Source organism: Onychostoma macrolepis, chromosome 20 (genome assembly GCF_012432095.1).
Source record: "Onychostoma macrolepis isolate SWU-2019 chromosome 20, ASM1243209v1, whole genome shotgun sequence".
NCBI classification, from domain to species: Eukaryota; Metazoa; Chordata; class Actinopteri; order Cypriniformes; family Cyprinidae; genus Onychostoma; species Onychostoma macrolepis.
Genome location: NC_081174.1, coordinates 19,471,140 through 19,496,786, shown reverse-complemented (window position 1 = coordinate 19,496,786; position 25,647 = coordinate 19,471,140). Strand labels below are relative to the sequence as shown.

Genomic DNA, 25,647 nt, shown 5'->3' with positions numbered 1-25,647 from the left:
ATTACTTTTAATTAAAAAGTAATCACAATAATTGTAAACATCCCAGTCGCCACCCAAGATTTAAACAGCTGTTAGAAATTACATTTGACAATTTAAGCCCCATTGTGCCACAAACTAAGCATGTTCCAGAGCTCCTTGGGAGTGTGGTCATTTTTTTCCCCTCTTCATTACATAATCATTGCAGCATGATTTTAACACTCTATCATTTTATGCACATTACTTTAACATCATCAATAAAGTTTAATTAAAAAATCTTTTCCCCTTTGACTTGTCCCAGAAGGAGACTACGGGTGTGGAACCATCAACCTCCAAACAGAACTGGAAAATTACAAAGGTCATTTTACAACACCACATTTTGTAACACCGCCAGAAATAAATGTAGATGTAAATGTAGACGACATAATTAAAATCACACTATCATACACTATAAAATGAATTCAATGAATCCCTCATAAAGTAACTTCCTGTATGTTACAGTGTCTTTGAAGGAATCCAGTAAGTGATTAATTCAATGACTCACTCATAAAGATATTCAATGGTTGATTCATTGACTCGCTCAGAAGTTTCTAGACTTTCAGCTTTAATGGGGCTGTACTTCCCATATTTTGTGTATGGAGTTACGGATATATGGATCTGCTAAATGTAAATGTATGTCTTTATCTGCACAGAGTCTGCTTCTTCGCTGCCAAACAATTGAAGACGTTTCCGAGTTTTATTTCCTACAATGGATTGCAGGTAAATATTCGACTCATTCAGAACTTTTTTCTGAAATATTAGCTGTTATGGCAAAGTTACTGGTAACTTTGATAATAAAAACATTGTGTATGTCCAAACAAAATGTACAACATATGGCTTTTCTCTCAATAAGCAAGATGTTCCTCATATATCAGAGTATCCGATCATGGCTGGTCCTGTGATGGATTGGCCACCTGTCCTGGGTGTTTCCCTGCCTTTGGCCTGAGGTATGCTGGGAAAAGCTCCAACACTCCCCAGTGACCCTACATAGAATAAGCAGGTATTGAAGATGGATGAATGCTGGATGGACAGAAGGCAGTGTTGCTATGATCAAAGCGTGGCCACATCTCAGTCCTGACATATTTAGAGGGACCAGACAACATAAGTAAGATACTTATCAAGGCCACCCTCAGAATAGCGTCAGTGCCTCTTGGATTGCCGTCAAGTGTGTAGTATGACCTTTCAAAATACTTCAAGAAGGAAACCCTTTCAGTTCTTAAAAAATTACATTGTACGCAATGCTCCAGATGCTAATCCATGAAGTTTCAGTGAGGTTTACCTCATTCTGGTAGTGCTAAAATCACGTTTGATTTTGTTTAGTATGGAGTGCTAACATCTTGAAAATGGGAACATCATTAAGGATCAGTAATTGCATAATAGGGTGATCCTTTTCCTGCAAATACAATGGGGGAAAAAAGAACTGTTGAGGAAAAAGACAAAAAAGCAACATGATTCACTGAACTTTTTGAGTTCTCTGTATAATTGTAATATGACATTGATCAGCCAGTTTGAATTTCATCATTCTAAAAGAATTATTCACTTTAGGTTTTGAAACAATTTTGAAAGTGTTCTTATATAACCTTATAGTTTCACATTCAGTAGATGCAAATGGACCTCGCAATTCATAAACAAACCTTAAAAATGGCAACAAACATTAAATTTAACACCACCAGCTAACAGTGATGACAGGAACAACATCAGCATAATAATGTCATCAAACAGCAAAAGAACAATCTATAGATATGATGATGGTAAAAATCTATTTCAATTCTTTTGCATTGTCTTGCAAAAATGTTGTTGTTTCCCAGACAAACTTTGTATGTGCTTGTAAAACATTGCGTTCATTCACAAAAGCATTGAAAAATGGTTTTTACTTCCAATATATTATTTCCACCGCAAAAGTTTTACGATGAAACCCAAAGTCTCTTGTGGGAACGCAATACCTTTGCAAGAGAATGCAAGAGAGAACGCAAAATTAATGCAAATGAACACAAAAACATTAATTTATTTCCTTTTCCATTTTTCCATTACCATGGTTCCATAATAATCCTATAACAGTCACCACATGATCTGTGGGAGCTCACAAACTCTTAACAAATCAGCAACATTTTCCCATATGTCATAGTTTGTTCAGATTCAACTGTGTTAGGCTAGTCGGTTTGAAGTGTTTTTATATACATTTAGTTTCCAAAGTGTCTGTGACTCAAAAGCTCCATAATGCTGAATAAACTCCTTTCTAACACTACTGTAGCTTCATGGTCACTATACGGCGGCACGTAATCGTTAACAGGTAATTGTAGGTTAAAGGCCTCGTTTGGTCTTATCCAATCGTAACCCATCTGGAAGCAGGAAATAGGGCTGAAGATGACTCCTCAGACCATATTACTGTTTTCCATTGCTCGGGGCTCCATTGCTCATTGCTTTATTTCCATAGCTCAAGGGTTTTTGCTTCACATTTTGCATTTAGTTCAAGAACTTTCCAGACCTGCCATAAATTCCAGCTTTTCAAAGATCATGATGGAGTTTTTGTTGAGACTGAGAGGGTTTAGTCAATTCTTTTGTAATTTCTGAGGTTTTCGTACATGGCATTCATTCAGCATTCTTGAGAATGTTCCCTTTGACTTGTTTCGTAATTTTGCTGTTTTTGTAAATGATGCCCAACCAACTCTTTGACCTGTTTTTCACTTAGTCTGACTGCTTTCTAAAACACATAATGCAACTGTAACCTTTATTTAATATGGCAAAAATGAACACCATTTTCATTCTGTGTATTGTTCACCATTTTTTTGTTGAATGACGAGTGGGCTGAATGAAAGAGGAAATGAATAAACAAATAATGATACCAAAGGAGACATAAATATTTCTCTGAAAGGTTAGTTGTGTATTTTCTCCTGGAGTCTCTCAGCTGTGGAGATTTAAAGCATCTGTTTTTGTCTAAAGATCTGCTGATGGAAAAACCCCTGGCAGGGAGAAAGAAGAATCTTTTACAAACAAGCAAACACAAAAGTGAACGTGCAAACATACCATGTCAAACGTACACCACAGTTAAAATAGAAATGATACAAAAGCTTTAATGCTGAACTCTGAGATTATGATACTCACATTATGTGGCAGACATACAACTCTTTGCACAATACCTCTGGCCCTGATTTTTGTCAGAACTTGCCTAAACAGGCCAGGTGATGTTAAGGGGTTAAAGCAATTCTAGTCTGCCCTTTGAGCCCATAAATAAGCCTACTCTTTAACCTCTGACTCTCTGTCAACCTTCCTTTCCCTTTTGAACTGAGCCTCTTGCTCTTCAGGCCTCACTTGAAAGGGCCAGGTCTGTATTTAGCAATTACTTAACAACAAGGAAATTATATAAGACACTAAGCACTGATAAACTCTTGATAGAATCAATCGAAGAGCATGCACTTTTTTTTTTTTTTTTTTACTTTGCATCACTTTAAGACACTTTCCATGAATATAGTACAAAAAAAGGTATTACTTTCAACAAACATCTTTCAACAAACGGCCAGTGTAGGCTGGATCTCAGGATATTAACTAAATTAAATGACATTTTATATTATATTTTCTATTGATTATATATGAGGTTTGTAATTTTTGCAACCTTTTTACCAAAAGAAATACATTTTTATTTTATTTTTTAATTTAAAACCCTGATTCTAACAATAAATAACAAGATTTTTTTTTATTATTATTATTTTAAAATGTATTAATATGAAACAAATTCAATTTCAGCTGTAAAGCACCTCTAATAGTGTCATTATTAAGCTTAATTAATTTCAGTGTTTCAGTTTAGTTCAATAATGTTGCTAAAATCATCAATTATAAAACAAGATCAATTCAGATATAAGCAGTTCTACAAAATGCAATAGTGTCATTACTGATACCAAAGTACCATCTGACTTTAGTAGAGGACTTGCACAGTTGTTATCTGAGGATAAAGTGATGTATTTATGTCAATTAGAAACTGGGTCAACAGGAGGATGGGGGGAGACTTGTTTTCTAAAATAAATCAACCCAAAAATCTCGACCTACAGATGTGTGGAGTGATGGATGGATACTGCAGCGATGGCCTTTCTGTGGAAAAAAGACATGCGTTGATTAAGCGACAAGCGTTGTTCGTTCTGACCTGAACGCTAAATTCTTTCCATTTGTTGTCTCTGTTGTCTTTCCTTTGGCTGTTTCAAGCTGCTTGTGCAAACAGAGGGATATTTAGAACCCTTCGATGACAAGAATTAGCAAGAGTGCTACACCTGGGTATAGTACATCACGTCCTGAGTGGAGCTTTATGTCAGACATGCGGAGTCTCTTCAGACGTATTCCAGAGCCTCCGTGTCTTTCTGACAATAAGCATTTTTTTTAAATGCGTTGTAACCTCCAGTGATTTTTCACTTCATGATGTGATCATTTTTTCCATAAAAAGGAGAAAAATCAGTACTTCGAAAAAAAACTGACCTAGATTTCCCATGTACCTTGAAGAAAAATGGAATCATGTCAGGCAGAGATAGCTAAATATAGAAACAGATAATAATTTTTGCATGAATTTTAAAGTAACAAAGGAATATTACAGGTTCAATGCCAATCTGTAAACATTAAAGGGGTCATGAACTGCCTTTGTTTTTTACTTTGTACACTGTAAAAAGTGATAAATTGACTTAACTTTGAGGAAAATTAAAAATTGAGGAAACCCGTTGCCTTAAAATTATAATAATAGTATAAAAAAGTAAATAATAATTTTTTTTAAAAGTTAAGTGAACTTGACAATTCACTTAACTTATTTTTTTTAATTATTATTTACTTAATAATTTTAAGGCAACGGGTTTCCTCACAGTTTTCTGAGATCCACTTATTATGTTATATTTTACATGAAAATCATCATAATTTAGAAGTAATAGGCTATTTTCTGTCCTGTTTTGACCCCCCTCATTGGAACGCACCATTTGAATAGGCGTGGCGGACTGTAAATTTGGAGTTGTGTATGTTTGACAGCCTACATCCTTCATAAATGGACACTGCTGTATTTTAGGTTAAAAATGCATAAATACCCACTAGCCTATATCAAACGATCTGTAATAACAGACAAAGCAATAATGACCACGTAATAAAAACAGTTACTCACACTTGTGAGGTGTGACATTACTGTCGGATTGGGCATAGTATCATCTTTTAGTTTCAATCTTTCTGAAAATCCTGCATCGAATTGAGTGTTGTTTGTAAATGAATCTGCAGTAAAATGAAGTAAACAAAGGACCAAGTTCTTACTGACGCGGTCTGGAACTTCATTATAAATAAAGTTCATCAAATAAAGTTTACTGTTTGGTTTCTGTGTAGACCTGCATTTGCCGCTCTCATCATTTACTCACTATGTGTGCAAATCGGTGGGTGGGGCTAAACAGGCAGTGATGTAGAAGCAGGCATTGATGATCTTCTGTGGGGGCAGTGTTTAGCCACACTATTACATCATAAAGTGGCCACAAATGGTCGGTTTGGCAGATTGGTGTCAATATTTGCTGTTTTTAGCCCAACAAGAAAGTTTGAGGTTCTGAAACTTACAGAATGTTTTTTCATAGCACAATGACCTCTTATATGTCGAAAGATCAAGGGTTCACAGCCCCTTTAAAATAGGTAAAAAAATTATTAAAATTGTTTAGCCACAAGCATTTTAATATGATTTTAGTGTAAAAAAATTGCTTCAATTTATTTAACATCACACTTATAATTCTAAAAGTTCTTAAAAATTAGCCCCATTTGCTTTCATTGTTAGTGCCTCACTGTAACCTCAGTTTTCAAGGGTCGACATTATTTTCTGCAGTAATCAAAATATGCCCCAAAGTGCTGTCGATTTCAGCTTAACTTGTATAGAACCCAGGAAAATGGCTATAATTTATGCAGTTTGAAGCTTAAATATCCTCACCTGATGTTTCTCAAACACAAAGACCTTTAATGACGCTTGTTTCTCTGTACCTATTTGTTCCTTTATACATGGGCCAACTGATCTGTCAGTTTAAAATGTATTGCCTCATGATTTGGCACTGTGTGTTTGTGTTTATTTCAGCTGGCACTGGGTTCTCAGGGGGGTCCTCCACCATTGTTCATTCTTGGAAGTTCTATATACAAAATCTGTATCATAAAGCTGGTTTTCGGTAAGAAACTATACCTCCAAAAATAATGAAGTGCACGTTATCGCAAAGTCTAGTGGGCTTTGTGTTACCTAACCTTTCCAAAACAACATGTATGAAACGAAAATTCAATTGCTCTTTAAACTCATGGGTCAATTTAAAACACGATAATGCTGAAGAATTCTTCATGTGTGATACCGTATGACAAATCGGAAGATACTGGTGTTTTCCTTAATTATATAAGCATTTTGGCGAGCCAAAGCATTTTCATGTTAACTATCGGATCACTGAGAACCAGATGTTACACATAAAATCACGTTGACCTTTCTTGAAAGCCTCTTTTGAACAATGTTGGACGGAGCCTCAAAGTGAAACAATTCAATTTTCCATCTAATTAGCTGGAAAGTTTACCCACAGATCCATCTTCCTCAAAGCAGTGCTTGAACGTGAGCGGATCAAAGTTTGATCTTTCAGGCAGGTGTTTTTCTTTTCGATCTCTCCATGATCACTTCTCTTTGGCAGGGTAAAGCTCTTGAACATGTGTATGTTTTATGATGGAGAGTTTTTTGACCTGCAAGTGAGAGCTAAGAGTTAAGCTGCTTCTCTTGCTTGCAAGGCTATGCTAGTTTGTTTGTTCAGTGTTTATGAACAGAGTTGTTTTGTTGTGGGTACCACAATAATTGAATATTTTTTGAAGATATCAAACTCTAAACCAGGACTGACTTACAAGAAGTGTACATTCCTTTCAGAAACACAAACAAACGCTCACAAACAATGAAACTTTGACAGTTTACAGACTGTAAATAACACAGCTTTGTGTATTTTGTTTCAAAATGCGAGCAGTCCTCACTAACATCAACTTCCTTTGTTCCAAGTGATAGCAATGCTATTGTAACACACTTCTAACAAAGCTTGTCAAAAGACCTGAGAAACTTGGGAATAGACATACTCTTCACACAATGTCTAACAGTATAGTCTATACATATATATATGGATGAAAGGTGAATTTAGTCATTTTCAAAACTTTGGTTCGGAAATGACCTTTTTTGTTTTTTACTCCCATCGTATGTCATATTACTCTTCACTGACACTATGCTCCTCACACCTCTTAGTGAACAAGTACACAGTGAAGATTTTATGCAAATAAAAATCACCCCTATGAAATTTAACAAACAAACACTCTTTTCGTGTGTGTCATGTGTTCCCGCCTCTTGTGTCCTTATTTGGTCTTGTTCCTGTCCTTGTTAAGTGAGATTATTAGTTAAGTCTTGTCCAGCTGTGTTTTAGTCATTATCAGTAATTGTCATGTGTATTTAGTTCCTGCCTGTTTAGTTAGTTTTCGTCTGGTCTACTCGTTATTCCCAGTGTTCCTGTCTGTGTGTCAGCCTTGCCTTGCCCTGATGTCAACATTAAAGACTCTAATTTGAGTTATCCTCGTCCCCTCGTTCCTCCCTGCTGTGTGCACCGTGACAGTTTTATCTTTTCTACTTTTTTTTTTTTTCTGTCATGTGCTTTTACATTTACTTCCTGTTGCTACTGTGAACATTTTTCATTAGTGAGGAAATGGGAACTGTTCACAGTAATGGTGTAAATACGAAATGATTAATTACTGTGAGTGCCAAGTGAAGGAAGAGGTTTTATGATAAGGCATAATAAGAGAACCCTAGGGCCCTACAGCAAAACAGGCACCTCAGACAACACCCAAACAAGTGCTCATTCTCTCAGGCCAATGTTTCTGAGCATCATTCTGTAAAGATGTGACAATGTGCACATGTGCCAAGACTAGCAGGCAGAAAAAGAAAATCTCTCAGTTCTTGTAAACATTTTTAAAAATCTTAAATACAGAGTCATTTTTCATGGTGGTAAGGTTTTTATTTCAAGCATAATGCTTTGTTTTTTATGGCTAAACTGTGAAACTTTCTGTTTCATGACTTCTCAGACAAAAACCCATTGGCATAAGCAATTAATGTGGCAATAAGAGAAATTGGAGGAAATTACAAACAGACAGTGTGACAGATTATTGTTTTTATTCAGATATAAACTACTAATCTAAATGTGGCTAAATCACTGGTATGACGAGAACCTTCTTGGTTAGGTGGAGAAAGTGGGAAGCACCCTGTAAACAGCCAATTTATTCTCTCGTGCCTTTCATATACCACTGCTGCTAGAAACATCCTAACAGAGTGCATAGAAATAAAATGGGATAATTTAGTATGTAAAGACAAAACTTTTCAGGGCCATGAATATTTTCTGTTTTTATCTTGTTGTTGTTGCAAGTCTCAGTCCTGGCCAAGCATAAGGGTAGATCCAACTAGATTAGTGGTTCTCAAATGTGACCCTGGACCACAAAACCAGTCTTAAGTGTCAATTGAGATTTATACATCATCTGAAAGCTGAATAAATATGCGTTCCATTGATTTATGGTTTGTAAGGATCGGACAATATTTGGCCGAGATACAACTATTTGAAAATCTGGAATCTGAGGATGCAAACAAAAAAAAATCAAAATATTGAGAAAATCGCCTTTAAAGTTGTCCAAATTAAATTCTTAGCAATTCATATTACTAATCAAAAATGAAGTTTTTATACATTTACGGTAATAAATGTACAAAATATCTTCATGGAACACAATCTTTACTTAATATCCTAATGATTTTTGGCATAAAAGAAAAAATTATAATTTTGACCCATACAATGTATTTTTGGCTATCGCTACAAATATACCCCAGTGACTTAAGACTGGTTTTGTGGTCACAAATGGTGTTCATGGTAATAATTATGCACATACAGCATGGTCATTATATGCAATTCTTCTGGTCATTATATACAATTTCAGTATTTAGAATTCTGAGACATTATCTGCAGTTTCGTTCTTGTTAATTAAAACAGAAATTATTCAACATTTTTCTATCATTTAAATAAAGCGGAAATATTAAAAAATAAACATAACTATTAAAAAAACAAAAACAAAACTAGAATTAGAACTGTTGCTCTTGCAGCTAACTGAAATAAATACTATAATAAATACTATAACACTGGCTATTTATCAGTGTATCATTTGTTCTCGTTTTATTTATTAATTTTATCATCTTTTTTTTTTCAATAAAAAAAAATAATAATAATAAAACATAAAAATAAATTTTTTTGATAATTTTGTTCTCATTTTTTAGCTGCCAAATGTAAAATCTCAATGCGGCTCTTCAAATTACATTGAAGTATAGTATAGTCGCATAATCTCTCACTAAATGTTCCTTTGATCTTGGAACACATGAGGAATCATAACATGTTGTTCGTCAGCCTCATTATATATGACAAATGTACTAAATTCCAGAATGAGAATCTTGAACTGTAACCTCTATTTGGGTATACACAATTTATTCAATACCAACCCCGGTCTACCACCGCATTTCTTTCAGAAATAATAATGGTACACTTTATGTAACGCAAAGAAAACATAGTCCTTTTCCTAACCCAAACCCTCCATTAAAAGTACCATAATAGTACTTGCGGTCAGGCAAAAGCGCCTTGTTCATCTATCAACAATAAAAAAATAGAAAATGCAGAAAAGAAACAAGCCAAACAATGTGTGGCACCGTGCAAAGTGTCACTGGATCATGTGGAAAAAACATTTACTTTCTGTGCAAAACATAGACAATAACTGCAAGTTGAGGGTCAAAAGATCCATTTTCCGTCTCTTCTGTTATGATTACAGACTAGTGGTTTCAAAGCAGACGTGTTTCCATTTATACACAATACTCCTTAATGAAAGACTATTTTCAGCAACAGCATATAAAAGTCTAAGAAGAACATTTATCCTCTATATTCTAAATTAATCAGTAGCAAAAATACTCAACTTTAAAAATCTGTCAATAATATGACATACCAGAGTGGTCATAATCATCAATAGAAGAGAAATTATATGCATCTCATCACTCATCTCCGATAGTTGGGAGTTTTAAATGAAGTTATATGCAGCTATCTTTAATCACAGACAAATGTTTGTTTCTGACTTTCGACACAATAAATCTATTGAACTATTATGGGAAACGCTAAAACTTATCATTTATATGGGGTGTAAATAAGGAGACCACAAGAAAGATGGAAGGACCAATAGAAATAAAGAGCAGTGAATAAAAGAAAACAGGAAAAGGGGTCACAGCGCTCTTGGAAAAAGAGAGGGTGGTGTTAGAAAATGAGTAGCAGACAGATAGGTTGGTAAAATAGGGAGGGCTGAGTTTGATGAATAGATGTTGGTATTTTCCTTCTTTCCTTCCAGAAGCTGAAGAAACTCTACTCTGGACTGCAAGCCTGTCTACTTTACGAGCCATGGTGGAAGGAAGCAAACTCTGGCACTCTGAATTTAAGAGGAAAAAAGTAGGCCACACCAAAACATGCCATCAGTCCGAGTTGGGAAAAGATTAATATTAAAGGGTTTTTCCAATGAGCAGACAGAATTTGAGAACAAAATGTTTGACATTTCTGTTGCACCTGAACCCTCATGGAAGCCACAACCTAGGAATCTACTAAAGTGATCAAATGCGTGTCTGACAGTGAATTGATGATGAATGACATCAAGCTTTGGCAAATCACAGGGTTTTAACAAAGTCAAGTCAGTGCCTCTGGATCAATCTTACTCTCGGCTGTATGACTCAGGACCTAATCGTCTTAAGTTACTAATAGCAAATTTCACGTTTCATTAAAAGTGAATTTAATTGGCGCTGAAAGGGAATGTCAGTGAGAGAAATCAGACTCGAAAAGGGTTGAGAGTGGGTGTATGAAACTCAATTTGTGTTCGACAGCCTCACGGGTCATGTTTTTGGGGCTCTAAGTTAATAAAAGTTTCAAACCGCACCAAACACATGGACTCAAAGGAAGTCTTCTGGATCAAGAAGCTTGGTCTGGCCCATAACAAAAGGAAAACTGTCAACTGCTTATGCAATATCGCCAAAAAGAAAATGCATAAACCTGCAGCAAAAGAATAAAGGCACTTTACTGGAGAAGTATCACAATTTTTCATTTTAAAGGAAAGAACAGTTGAAATGCTTTTCAAAGGAGAATGTCAGCACACGGTCATAGCAAGCCAGAACAAAATATGAAGCAAAAAAGAAACTTGCTTTAAACTCGGTTTGACTTGGCCACTGTATTTCCAAAGTGTGGACACCTTGTGAATTGTGGTCTCACAATATAAATGAATATATAAAGACACAAAGCAGCCAAAAAGCACACTAGAAACAGAGTGGAAAAGTGTTTTAAAAACCAAGGTGATATGGTGTCAATATATTCATTCTCAACTGAAAATAACAAAAATGCAACAACAAACAATTTGATTACAAAAGCCACACGAGGGGCACTTTTGATCATATTCCAAAGAAAAAGAGACCACTACAGTCACGTCACTTTCTATTGGTGGAAAAATAGTTATGGCAAATAGTTTCTTCACTGCAGAATCCATTCAAGTCTGGTTATCTAGACTTTCTTGCAAAGCCCTCTTTACATTTTAAACCTGCTGGTATTTGGCACCCTCTGCTGTTCCTACAAGAAGAAAGCACTTCATGCACTGTTCTAAATGAGTAACACTGGGAGAGCATCTGTCCTCAGTCTATTAAAAAGAAAAGATCCAAGTAATTTAATAATTTCCAGTTTCACTGCACTGAATGACATGCTTTTAACTTTAAAAACAATTCATGACAGTTTGATATGACTTCTCCATCCACTGGGATTTTTAAATTGTTTTTTTTACCAGCCCCGCATTGCTTATTGACTTCTTTGAGCGTATCCGATTCTAAATATCAGACAGATTATAAGACAAGTTACAACTTGGCTATAAAAGGATCGAAATGAATGCAGTCATGTATAATTTAATACAATATTTTAATTATATTCATATTTTTTTATTAGTAATGTTAAAATAAATATTAAAATCATGTTTTTTTTATATTAATATTTCATAAATGTCATTTATGCTTTAAAAAAAAAAATTCAAGAAAACACAAAGACCATGTTCAAACAATCTTTTAATTTGAATTTACTGAAAGCATGAACGTACATATTATTTGATTTTGACTCAACAATAAAGCAAGCTACGAGTTACAATGCACAATTCTGCATGGAAAATGAACGTGTCAAGAACCATACTCAGTTAGGTTTGGTGGTTGTAATGTGGTCTGATTATTTGTGCGCTTCGAAGGTCTAAACTGACACTGTGTTCCTTTTTTCCTCCCCAAGTGTGGTGCAATTTATTTCTTGGCAGCTTGGAGACGCTCGCTGACATTCTCCCAGTTCACAACATTCCAGATGGCCTTAACATAGTCCGGTCTAACATTCTTGTACTGGAGATAGTATGCATGCTCCCAGACATCTATCCCGAGTAGTGGGACGAGACCTCAAATTTAAAAGGGAAAGAGAGTATAGTAAAGTTCAAAGACTTTAACAACTTTAAAAACAGATGATTTCTTTCTCTTTGGAATCTACCAGAATATTGCTTTACCTTAAGAAATACAAACAACTGCTACATATACATGGCTGACTCTTGTGAATAAGTTGGAGTTTTATTTGTGTATTCACTGAGGGTCTTGTTAAGAGTGTATGATACAGTGACAGTGTAAACTCTGGGCATTCATATCTTTACTACCAAAATAGATCTATTCTCTGCTATTCATTATGGAAGATTTACCTGTAGTGCCCTGCAAAGGGTCTTGGTTCCCACAAGCAGCAATCCTCAGTTTTCCACTGTCCTTATCAAGGCCCAGCCAGCCCCATCCTGAGCCCTGAACGGCCACTGTGGCAGCTGACATCTTCTCCTTCATCTTCTGAAATGAGCCAAAGTCACGCTTAATGGCTTCTAACAGCTCACCTGTAAAAAAACAAAACAAAAAAAACAAAGACTCATCACATACAACTATATGCTTCATAAATGACAATTGAAATAGCAGTATGAATATGTTTAACATCTATTCATGTGTAGAATGCTCCTACCCTGTGGTTCTCCTCCACCGTTGGGTGACAGATTTGTCCAGAATATGGTATGATTAATATGGCCACCACCGTTAAATTTCAGTGCAGGCTGAAGGGAGACTTGAGTTGTCACATCACCTGTAACACAGCAAGGTCAAACCTAAATACTTGTTATATGCAATGAAGACATTTCAAATAATATGCTAAGCCCTTAGATTGTAGTAAAAGTAAACTAACATTTATAATGCTACTACTGAACCATTAAAGGGGTGGTTTACTGTTTTTTTTTTCTAGGCTTGATTGTGTTTATGGGGTGCAGTCTAACATGCGTTCATGCTTCGTTTTTTTAAAAACGCATTATTTTTCATATAATTTACCTTTATTCCACACCGCTCTGTCCCTTCTCTGACAAACGCCTCGATAATTTCCTGTTTTTATGAAGCCCCTCCCTCAGAAATACGTGATGGGCTCTGGTTGGTTAGCTGGCTCAGTGTGTTGTGATTGGCTAAACCGCCAAGCGTGCGTCTAAATGTCCCGCCCCTCAGCTCAGCGGCATGTGCTCCGGTTATATTGTAAACAATGGCTTCGTCTATATTGCTTATCAATTTGAGCCCGATTGAGACGCAGAGGATATTAGTGAAGAGGATCGCGCAGAACCTGTGCAAGCACGGCTCTTAATGGTTGTCTCATACTTTTAGATACGCTGTTATTATGCTACTGCTTATGTTAGCTTTTAATAAACGGTTTTATTCTGATTAAAGCTTTAATACAGTACCGCAATCACACACGCGTCCATGTATAACGCTTCTCATTGCTATGTGAAAATGTATAATTGGAACAGTTTGTTGGAGCTGATCTGACGATCTGAATGAGAGAGAGAGAGAGAGATGCAGAGCAGGGCGACACGAGGAACAGGATTGAGAACAGCTGTTTTAGAACACTGATTTTGAAACTTGTGAATCCATTAGAATCGTTAGAAGACGGAATCGCGATTCATATATGAATAGATTTTTACGTGCACCACTAGTTTTCTCTTCCTCTTCTCTAAAGCAGCACAGCATGGCTTCGCCCCCTTCGTTACATGTTCCCGAGGGCGGGGTTTATCTGGGTCCGTGACGTAACAGACCCGGGAAGTAGTTCGTTGTAGTCCCTTTTTTTGTAGGCATTAAACTTCCAGAATTTTAAAAGACGAATATCTCTGTTTGCATTGAACTTTCAGCGCTGCAACTTTGCAGATATTGTTTATGCTCAAACAGCAACATTACACACTAACTAATGTTAAAAAAGTGAAATTGCAATCAACCACCCCTTTAATGAAACATATACTGGCCTACATTATAAATGATTGAGGGAATGAGGTGTAAAGCAGTGTAATTTCAGTATTATTTATATACTAATCTAACATTTATTAATATTTTGAACTGGCTTTTAATTTTAGTTTACATTTGAGCAATTTTGTTGTATGTATTTGTTATTTTTTTAATGTTCCCATTTATTTAAATATTTATTTAAAAGTTTTAGTTTGTTATTTTAGTACATAAACATTTTATTTCAGTTAACTGTCAGGCAACATTTCAAATTTTTGTTTACATTATAAATTTATATTTTCATCTAATATGTATATTTTATTTGATTTTAGCATTATTTAAATTAATGAAAATAATTTAAATAGTTTTACTTAACAATAACAACATCTTTTGTCGACTAAAGGCTGGAATACACTACGCGATTTTCCCCCGATTTTACAGTCTGAACAAGTTGACGCTAGTTGAGGAAAGTCGGAGCCAGTCTGCAGATTACAGCTGACAGATTCCACAGAAAATTGCGTAGTGTATGATGGTCACAGACTCCGATTTTTTAGCTTCAGACTTTGATTCTATCCAGTCGGAGGATATCAAACATGTTTGATATTTTCAGACGATTTTAGAAAACATATGTTTTCATTTGTCTTTAAAGTCTGGTTGTGTATGATCTTCAGTCGTGTAGTGTATGATGCCCAGTTTTCCTTTGTCACTATTTACAAAGTCAGTAAGTGTATGATGCCTAGCGTTTTAAAAATCTGTTCAGACTTTAAAAGTTCTAGAGTGTATTCCAGCCTTTAGTCTTTTCTTTTCTTTTCCAGGCAAAATATTTTTTGAAATAAATTTGCTTGAATTTGAGCAGTAACATTTCAGTTTGGAACATTAATGAAGGTAACATAGTATGAAGTGATTGACCAGCCAGACCAAGTCCTAAGACGTTTGTTGGTGTTGGGCAGTCTAATTTTACAAAGAAAACCACTGTTCTATCTGACAACAATCACAAAGGACAGCAAAAAAAAAGTAAAATAATCTAATTTGTTCTCACCCTTGGCCAGTGCCTCTTGATATTTTTCCTCAGTGACATTGAGGTTGTTGACATATGTTGCATGGTGCTTGCTGTGGTGAAGCTGCATAATCTCAGCACAGATGTGAGGCTCAAGTGCACCATAATCATATGGGAGGTCAGGCAGTGTGTGCTTCTGTCTGGAGGCCACAGCACCCAAGATGGGGTTCAAGGTGGCAGCGCACCTGGAATCGACAACAATTAATAAAAACTTAAGTAAATAAGCACTGCAATCAGAGTATTGCAAGAATTAGGCAGGATATGTAGGATTACTACAGTTCTGTTACTACATGACAGCAGTCAGGTGACCAGAACGGAGGTTTTCAAACTGGGGTCCATGGATTTACAAAATACATTTACCCTCACACAATTAAAGATGTTACTCAAGAGGGTATATTTAACAAAGGGGGCATCTTGCAAGGGATTATAATGTGCGGGTGTCAAAACATTTTGAAAACCTCTGGTTCAGAGAACCATGTTAGCATAATACTGACTGTGTGCCAATATAAGTGTGATTTTTTTTAGTAGGCCTGTTTCCACCAAAGCTACAGTGAAGCTGATTTGACTGAGTGTCTTCTGATAAAGTTTATTACTACTATTGTCCCAAAAGGTTTGTAACGTCACAGGTAGTTTAAATAAAATCTAGCTATAACGTTAAACATTTAATTAATGGATTAGATATTCATAACAGGCTAAACTGTTGTTTGGCAGCCTCAAATCGGCAGCAGCTAAAAGCAATTTGACGTACAAAACTCTAAATCAACACATATATCTATAAAAACGACTGAAACTGCACTCGCAATATCAGTTACGCAAACTATCAGTTAGCCTGGTCGCTCTACCAAACATAAAAGTGCGCAGTTTATTCATGCCGCCTTTGATTTAATCATTTAAAAGGCCTGGTTATTCAGTTAGAAGCACACAATATAAGAGCTGATTCAGACTTTATCTTTACCTGCGGACATATCCGACTCTGCACAGCATGCTCTAGTAGTCCGTCAAACAGCGACACATGCACTTCACAAACCTAAGCTCTCTCCATTACAGCCTGCCCTTGAAATTTCAACTTCAACTTGGACTAGAGCGTACCATTATTTCAAAATAGGGGTCAGACACTAATTTTTTTTCTCATTGTTCACAGAATACACAATACAAATTTTGTATATATTATAAAAAATATGATAACAGATCGTTTAAAAATAATTAAGTTTATATATCTCAGATAAAGAAGATTTATGTAAGTTAAAGACGGTAAAAAAAAAACCGAACACCCCCTGGGCCAACTGGTATAATTCAGCCAGTCATTCTAGGCCTTACTTTTACAGTGATTAGTCACTAAAATAAATAGTTTCGGTTCAGAACATATAATGCATGTTTTATAATGATTGTAAATTTTGTTATATCTCACATTACAGCACAATTAATTGTTCAATGTGGATTAAAACTGAAATAATTCCAAGAGAAAATCAGCTGGTGTGTTAAGAATAACACAAGCCCTCTTATGAGGAATGAAGACATAGCTCAGACATGAAGTAAAATGTAATGCACAGGTTCGTGAATGTATATGGTAAACATGTTAAAGAGAACAGTAACAATATGTCTATGTTGCCAGATCCCGCAAAATAAACATGCAACAAGGTCTAAAAAACAAACCAAAAAATGAGCGATCACTTTGGGGAAGCAACCCCAAAGCAAATGTAAACCAAAGCAAGTAAAGCAATTAATAATGTAATGTGGCCAAACAGTATGTGGGTCAAGTTCAAGTTCAAGTTGAGCTTTATTGTCATTCTGCTACATGTGTGGACATATAGTGGAACGAAATGTCGTGTCTCGCAGGACCATGGTGCTACATACTAGTTAAACATGAGATAAACATACAACAGTGCAAATATAGGAAAAACAATTGAGCTATACAACAGTTTAATCATCTGACTATACATATACTATAAATACTATAACTACTATACCTAGTTGACTACACATACACAAACTGAGACTGTACAAGAACTTTACATAAATACTGTACATGAAATTGTGCTAAAGAGATATTTGTTCATGAAATTGTGCAGAAAATATATATTTTGTACATTAAATTGTTCAGAAGAGAGATTTTGTGGGAAGCAGCGCATAGTGCAAAAGATTTAGAAGTGCAATGCTCAAGTAAACATTATTTTGTAGTGCAATATTCAAGTAAACATATATTATCTTATTGAGTCTTTGTAGCAGGGAGTGTTTATAGAAAGTGTCTAGTGTGCATATAGTAGGACGAGTGCGTTACTACAGGTGGTTTGTATAGCCCACTCACCTGTGTGTAGCACACTCAGAATTGCACTTAGGAAAATTGTCAATAGTTATTTATGAGTTGGGGGGCTGAGGTGTTCATGGTTTCAGAGCGGGGACAGGGAGATTGGAGTTAAGAGCTCTCACAGCCTGGGGAAAGAAGCTGTTGAGCAATCTGACAGAACGAGCTTTGATACTCCGGTACCTTTTTCCTGATGGCAGGAGCTGGAAGAGGTTGTGGGAGGGGTGGGTGGGGTCCTTCACGATGCTGGAGGCCTTGCTGGAGCATCGTGCAAGGAAAATGTCCAGGATGGAGGGAAGAGGGGCACCTATGATCTTTGCAGCTGTGTTCACTGTCCGTTGTAGGGTCTTGCGGTCAGCAGCACTGCAGTTCCCATACCAGACAGTGATGCAGCTGGTCAGCACACTCTCAATGGTGCCCCTGTAAAAGGTGGTGAGGATGGGTGGAGGGAGACTTGCCCTTTTTAGCGGACGGAGAAAGTGTAGGCGCTGTTGTCCCTTCTTGTTGAGTGACGTGGCGTTGGTGGTCCAGGTGAGATCCTTTGTGATTTAGTGCTTTAGGAATTTAGTGCTGCTGACTCTCTCCATGGTTGAGCTGTCGATGGTCAGTGGGGGGTGGTCAACAGAGTTTCTCCTGAAGTCCATCACAATCTCTTTTGTTTTACCCACATTGAGGGACAGGTTGTTAGCACCACACCATTCAGCCAGCTGTGCCACTTCCTCTCTGTAGTGCGTTTCATCGTTGTTGCTGATGAGGCCTACCATACAATACTAATGTATGTGAAGCATACATTAGGCACACTTTATTTGTGTTATTGGGGTCAATCATAACACAACGTGACAATTTTTGTAATAAGCCAAGTATTATTATTATTATTAACAACAGTTTATTAAGGGAACAAAATTACCTCATGTCCTGTTTGGTTATTATATTATGAACTGGTATTATATGCATATTGTATATTTTTAATTATAAAGATTAAAAAAGTTTGTGTATACTCGGTATAACTATCAGTTGATGGAGACCCGATTTCTTACTACAGCGTCAACATGGCAACACTGCGTCTGTGACGTGCTCCTCCTCCTGCCCAGCGCTCGCGCGAACACACTGATGCTGTGCGGCTGAACATCGCGCTCACGCTGGTCATGGCGGCTGCTTTCCCCTCCGTTTAAATAAAAAACGTAGCCTTTCCTCCTCCAGAGAAACTCATAATTTAACATAACTGCTTAAGATCTCATATTGGAAGAAATACGCGTCATTCTGGTCGAGGTGAATCGGGTCTGGTAAGTGTTAAGGGTTATATTTTCTCGTTTCAGATAAAGTGCTGCTTCTCGGAGAGGGAGAGTCTCTTCCTTCTCCGCCATTTTGTGACAGCGAAACTGCTCCAAGAAGGCGCCGGCACATTTTTATTACTCCACGTCTATTGGCGGTAATTTATAGACTTTATTTAAGATGAACATGCATTGTCGGCTACGTAAGCTTCACATTTCCCCGACAGAAACGAGCATCATGAGATTGTATCAGAATGGCGCGGTGGTGGTGTGCAGCGCAGTCAACTCTTTAAACTCGTTTTCCCTGGAAGATTAGGTTGTTTTTTTTCGCACGAAGATAAGCAAACTGTAAAAATTCTGTGGAGGCCGATAAGATTACGTTGCTATTTCGTTTATAAAAAGGTGAAATTTGGAGACGAAGATGCATTGAAATGCTTGAGCAGTAAGCCCGTGTAATTTCCCGGTTAGTGGAGCAGTTTCGTTTTTAAACGAGAAACTGAATTTTTCTTAATTGTCGCAACGTTTTTATGCTTAATTGTTTTTTTTTTTGTGCACGACTGCGAAGTGATATAAACAGGCAAATTCTTCCCCTGTACGTTAATTGTTGCGTTGATGTAAAAACAAGCGAATCTCTCGCCTGGTGGCCTATATTTGTAATGGCACATGTGTAGGCGTGTGAAATCCACGCTACTGTCTCTAGGTCTTTGCTTCATATTATTGCTTGGAATGTCTGCGTATCTTTGAGTCCTTTGCATTCACTGGATGCTTGATTTGTCCACTTCTGTCTTTCACAGAGATCAGAATGACCAATGAAGAACCTCTCCCGAAGAAGGTGAGCTCATTGTCGCAGTCTAATCTGATTATAAGAGTCCCTTTCCGCCAACATGGTCTCTTTATAAGTCTTTATTTCCCTTTTATGTCCTTGCAGGTTCGCCTTAGTGAATCTGACATGAAGACCCTGACTCGAGAGGAGCTGTGTACAAGGTGTGTAGCCATTCTGTCGTGCAATAAGCTTTTAAGTTTATGCATATCGAAGCTTTCCAGATGTAATACTGATGTGTTTTGTTTCGGGTGCAGGTGGAAACAGCATGAAGCTTATGTCCAGATGCTTGAGACAAAATATGCTGATTTAAACTGTAAGTTTGCACATCTCAGATGTTCTGAATAATTAATAGTCTTGAGTGGTTTACTAACACACAAGTACTAGGTGTAATGTTGTGCAGAAAATAAAATGTCTGTAAGTAATGCATCTTTTTCATGTTGAAATGTCTGCAGCCAATGATGTGACGGGCCTGAAAGAGTCTGAGGAGAAGTTGAAGCAGCAACAGCAAGAATCTGCACGCAGAGAAAACATCCTGGTGATGAGGCTTGCTACTAAAGAGCAGGAAATGCAAGAGTGTACAGTAAGTGTGTTGTTATGTCTCCTTTTTTACTTCTGTTTGTGGTCAGTTCGTATTGGAGGAACTGGGTCAGCTTGCTTGAATGATATTGAGTGTCTCTGATGGAGTGTAGTAGATGTTTAGATTTCCACAGCATGTGGATGTAGTATTTAAATGAAAGTGGATTAGAAGTGTTAAGATTTTAAACACAGTAGTTGTATTTGTCCTTTATACTGACTTGTCTGTGAAGCATCTGTGAATATTTACTTAAGTAATAGCTGCTGTTGTGTGTTAGTCAAATCTGTATCCAAATGATTATCATGCAAATAATCTCTCTGTAATTCATTAAATTTGGTGTACGTATGCAGAGATGAGAATATTGTTTCCAGCATTTCAACATGGGAACACCTGACTAAAAGTAAAGCAAATGCATGTTGGTGGAAAATGTGGGATAGTGGATGACCACAGAATTGCACATTAAAGTGCAGCTTTTAGAGTCAGGATCAGTTTTACACATTTTTCAGTTGTTGCAGGTACAAATAAAAGTTTGAAGTTTTAACCTGTCTAGATGTTCGTTGCTCTTATTTTAAGATTTGGAACCCAAAGCACAGTTTGCCTGTTTAAGCTACTGTTTAATAATGAATCATTACATCCTGTAATACTTGTTATATATACTTATTAACCAATTGATGTAAAGGTCCTGTTTTTCAAACAGTTACTTAATAGTATACTAGCTTCAAAGCTGAAGTTTTTTTTTTTTTTTTTTTTTTATTACATACTGGGTGTCACAATGCCTACATTCACATTGATATTTGTCATTTTATACATGCTTGGATTTTGATGGTCTCTCTTACCTTTCAGACCCAAATCCAGTACCTGAAGCAAGTCCAGCAACCGAGTGCGGCTCAGCTGAGATCGTCCATGGTGGACCCAGCCATCAACTTATTTTTCCTCAAAATGAAGGCTGAACTGGAACAGACTAAAGACAAACTGGAGCAAGCCCAAAATGAACTGAGTGCCTGGAAATTTACACCTGATAGGTAAACTAAAATAACTCCCCCCTCCAAACAAAAAGTCAAGACTTTCCTGATTCACCCCCCACCTTCTCCTCTGCAGGAGTGCAGATAATGGTGGGGGAAGACTGAAATGTTTTGCTCACAACGAGACTCAGACTTTAAAGCCAAAGCTCAGAACAAAAGACATTTTTCTTTCATATTGCCCTGCTATTACAAATACCGTAATGTAAAATCAGAACACAAAACAACAGTTTTGGTCAGGTGACACTTTTGTTTCAGCTTTCTCTCTCCCCCCACACCCCTCATGGTACAGAAGCCTGAAGGAATCGGGACTGTTCCTGAAGAGGTGGTCACGTCGGAAACACCCCCTTCCAGCCCATGTTAGAAAGCTTCCTGTAACAAAAAAGGCGGCCTATGAAAGACTTGAGCAAAGCGTTGGCTCTGGAGCTGATTGAACTGTAGTTTAAAGATCACTGATTGAACATTTAAAACATGACATGGCCCTACTAAATGTGTTGCAGAGGAATATGGCCCCATTTAAACTCCATCGTAGAGGCCTTGAGACTCTGGTTAAGAATCTAGAATGTTAACACAGGGAGGTGGGAATGTAGTGTGATGCAATGAAATGGGGAGGAGTTAAGCAATCTTAAGACTTTGGGGCAGAAGCCTTTGTTATGAAGTAAGACTTTGGGGGAGGAATCAGACTTTCTGATCTGCAAAGACTTTGGTATATGTTCATCTCACAGGTGCGACATACGGTACAGTGTTTCAAACCTTTTCTTTTTTTGTGTTCATAACATTATACTTTGCTTTTGCTCTGGAAATGCACCTTGCATTTACAGCAGTGTGGTCCAAATGAATTGACCGACCTGGTAATCATCTTAAATTGGCTGTTGCGCTGCTGCAGATGCAAACATAATTGTTGTTTTTTTTTCAATGTGAATGCAAATGTGCAATGTGTGTTAGAGGAAATTATTCAAGCTGTTTAAATGTTTGTGTATAATATTTGTATTTATCTTGTGTACATTTTCTAATCCACTATTTATTTTGCGGACACCCAGTGAGGATTTCAATGGTTTTGTTCATTTCCCTCGGGTCACGTTTAATTCTATTGCAGGTTATTTGCTCAGTAGATATTTTATAGCATTATTACATTTTAAAGTTATAGTTGCATTTACAATCTGAGTGATTCAAGAGTAGTTTTAGAGATTGAAAACAATTTGGGTTAGGCAATTTTCTTTGTTACCAAGTCTTTTGAAATATTGTCTGCTCTAAAGTGGCATTATATAATTCATCAGAGATTTCATTGCAGCAGATTGTCCAGAAAAGATGGTTAACCAGTTTAAGGAAATATTCTGTATTTGACCTCACATTTAACCTCAAACTGCTTTTGATGTTAAATGCCAGCATTTGCTCTGAAAAGATTCCCAGTCATTTAGTTTGAAGACAGTAGTATTACTACTGTATTTGGCACCAAAGCACCCTAGTGACCATTCAATTCATTAAAGTTTAATGGTACTGAATACATTTTTATGCAGTATAACCATATATCATTACAGTCTCAGATGTGGGTTGCATTTACCTAACCATAAATGCTGCTGATTTAAATTAAGTGCACTGGCACATCCAGCTTTGCAGTTATTTTATCGCAATGATAATACAAGGAATTGTGTTGTCTATTGTCTGGAAAATTTCTAGCACAACATTCTTATTTAAAAAAAAAAAAAATTTTACCTTCTGTGATTTAGTACAAGACCAGTCACAATAACATTAAGTCTCAATTGATTGAATTATAGCTTTGTTGCTCATAGCTGGTTTTTAGATTAACAGGTAGGTACTTTCATTGGATCTGTGATCATCTCTGCTTTTAGATTTTTTAAATGAACTTGGTTTTGCAACTTGTTCAATGGCCTATTGGAATGATACCACATTAGATATGTTGAGATGTATTGCACTTGTTGGTTTAACTTCATTTGGTCTGATAACTGTTCAACCATCTCTTCCCAGAGTTGTTTGAACTGTTACTTGATTTTCTTGATTGTCGTTGACTATGTTTACGTGCACACCAGGAAACTGCTTATTGCGAGAGAGCTGCTAAAATGCTGTTGCGTTTACATGTGCCATGTTAGCAGTGCATTTTTAACTGCATATACATGTGGCACGATTGGTAATTGGCTTTCCTACTACTTTGTTACTTTTAGTTGTCTGATCTTTTCCACTCACATGCACTCTTTAAAAAGCTGTAAGAACTTGGTCACATAAGGCTCAATCTCTTGCAGAAATTCAGTCGTGTTGAACCTCATGGTTTGCTTTTACTAGTTTCAGAATACCGCTTTCTTTTGCATTTCCATAAGTGCATGTAAACATACTTTACTGGTCAACAATATTTACCAGTCTGAAGACCGGCGTGGCCATTGGAGAGTTTGTTGGAAGCTGTTTCTGGTTGGCTAATGTCACCACCCAGTTTGTAAATGCAGTGGCCACTTGTGTCGACCCTGTGGCCATGTTCACCATGTGATGTTAGACTTGTTTCCCTTGCAGCCAGACTGGTAAGAAGCTGATGGCGAAATGTCGCATGCTGATCCAGGAGAATCAGGAGTTGGGCAGGCAGCTGTCTCAGGGGCGCATCGCCCAGCTGGAGGCCGAGCTTGCCTTGCAGAAGAAGTACAGCGAAGAGCTCAAGAGCAGCCAAGATGGTGAGCAAAACCTTTCTCCATTCATCTAACTCCATTCATGGTTTGATTTTATGGAACTTAAACTCACTCTTTGTTCTCCTTTTTTTGTACCTGTGCCTTTTGTGTGGTCCAGAGCTCAATGACTTCATCATTCAGCTGGATGAGGAGGTGGAGGGCATGCAGAGCACCATCCTGGTTCTTCAGCAGCAGCTGAGGGAGACCAGGCAGCAGTTGTCTCAGATGAACTCCCAAGGCACTTCTAGTGGAGCTGGTCCAAGCAGAACTTCGCCTTCAGCGGCCTCTGAACCTTCCATTCAAATCGAACCTGCGACTGCCTCCTGCTCAAATGTTGCGAAAGACTGCGGAAGGGTGTCCAACGGACCCTCCAACGGGAGCTCGTCTCAGAGGGGCACGTCTGGGTCCAGTCTGTATAGAGAAGCGAGCAGCGCAGATGAAGATTACCCACCATCGCCATCTGTCTCCAGCCCCACTCACGGTGGCATGTCAAAACTGTCCAACCACTCGGAAGATGCAGCGAGCCAGAGGGGCGGAGAAGGGTACGTGACTCAACTAAGTGCGGGCTATGAGAGCGTGGACTCGCCAACAGGCAGTGAGACGTCAGTGACCCAGCACTCGAACGATACAGACTCCAATGCTGACCCCCATGAGGCCGCTGCTGTCTCCAAAGGCAGCAGGACTGCAGGTACGAGGCACAGCACTCAGAATGGCCTGGACTCATCTGCAGCAACAGTTGTCACCAACACCTCCAATGCCTCCACAGGGTCTGTTTTGTAACATTCTTAAAGTTTCACAGTTTGTTTTTTTAACCACGACAAACAAGGAAATCACACTTCAGGCCAGTTAGTTCTTGTTTGAGAAATGGTCAAATGCATCACTTTGTTTTGCTACCCGGCCTTCCATCATAACCTATTTCAGTGCATTTGTGACATGCTCAAAGCTGATTACGTTTATAAAATGAGCAACATTGAGTTTGTATATTTGAATTCTTTTTTTTTTTTTTTTTTAATGAATGACTTTTAAACCATTTTTCCTCTGTCAAAGTAATATGAACACTTGGTTCTGTACTGTTCATTTGCTCACTTGTTAGATCTCGGAAATCATTTAGCTACGTGTGATGTATCAATGCTCAATTAAGTCTTGAAGCTGCAAGTTCAGACAGTCCTTAGTTTCCTGATGTTGAACTTTTCTTTTTGTTCCTCTACATGACGAGAGAAAACGTTTTGTTTGACTTGTGTGTAGTTTTGGAGATGTATCTTGTTAAATTCTGATTTCAATCCTTTTCATGTACTGACCAAATATCAATAAAGAATTTTAATATGACTCAAACCTTGCTTTGATTTTCTGCTTTGAATAAATTCTATCAAAACCATGTCATCAATTTAATGCCTAATCAGTAAAATGCATTTAAATGTGTGTATTTAGTGAGATTGTAAAGTGTTGTTTGAAATGTTTTTTGATGTAAAGTGGCTTTTTAATTAAACAGATTTTTAGTGAGGTCTAGTATGCATAAGCAACGTTTTGCTGC

At 37.2% G+C, this 25,647-nt stretch overlaps 2 protein-coding genes across 3 annotated transcripts; one reads left to right on the top strand and one right to left on the bottom strand.

Moving 5' to 3' along the window:
* Positions 1–12,136: 12,136 nt before the first annotated feature.
* On the bottom strand, positions 12,137–16,561 carry sod2 (superoxide dismutase 2, mitochondrial). The gene is made up of 5 exons (XM_058756946.1): positions 16,414–16,561; positions 15,441–15,643; positions 13,116–13,232; positions 12,814–12,993; positions 12,137–12,522 (listed from the first exon to the last, which is right to left on the bottom strand). Exons 1-5 carry the CDS (start codon positions 16,440–16,442, stop codon positions 12,377–12,379), a joined length of 675 nt encoding a protein of 224 aa, XP_058612929.1. The 5' UTR covers positions 16,443–16,561; the 3' UTR covers positions 12,137–12,376.
* A 2,259-nt stretch (positions 16,562–18,820) lies between these two features.
* On the top strand, positions 18,821–25,442 carry wtap (WT1 associated protein). Of its 2 annotated transcripts, none has more exons than XM_058756628.1 (8): positions 18,821–19,043; positions 19,826–19,863; positions 19,960–20,015; positions 20,109–20,167; positions 20,307–20,434; positions 21,272–21,450; positions 23,968–24,122; positions 24,235–25,442. In XM_058756628.1, exons 2-8 carry the CDS (start codon positions 19,834–19,836, stop codon positions 24,894–24,896), a joined length of 1,269 nt encoding a protein of 422 aa, XP_058612611.1. In that variant the 5' UTR covers positions 18,821–19,043; positions 19,826–19,833; the 3' UTR covers positions 24,897–25,442. The 2 variants fall into 2 exon arrangements, with proteins under 2 accessions (XP_058612611.1, XP_058612612.1); XM_058756629.1 differs by lacking the exon at positions 18,821–19,043 and adding an exon at positions 19,130–19,189.
* Positions 25,443–25,647: the final 205 nt, after the last annotated feature.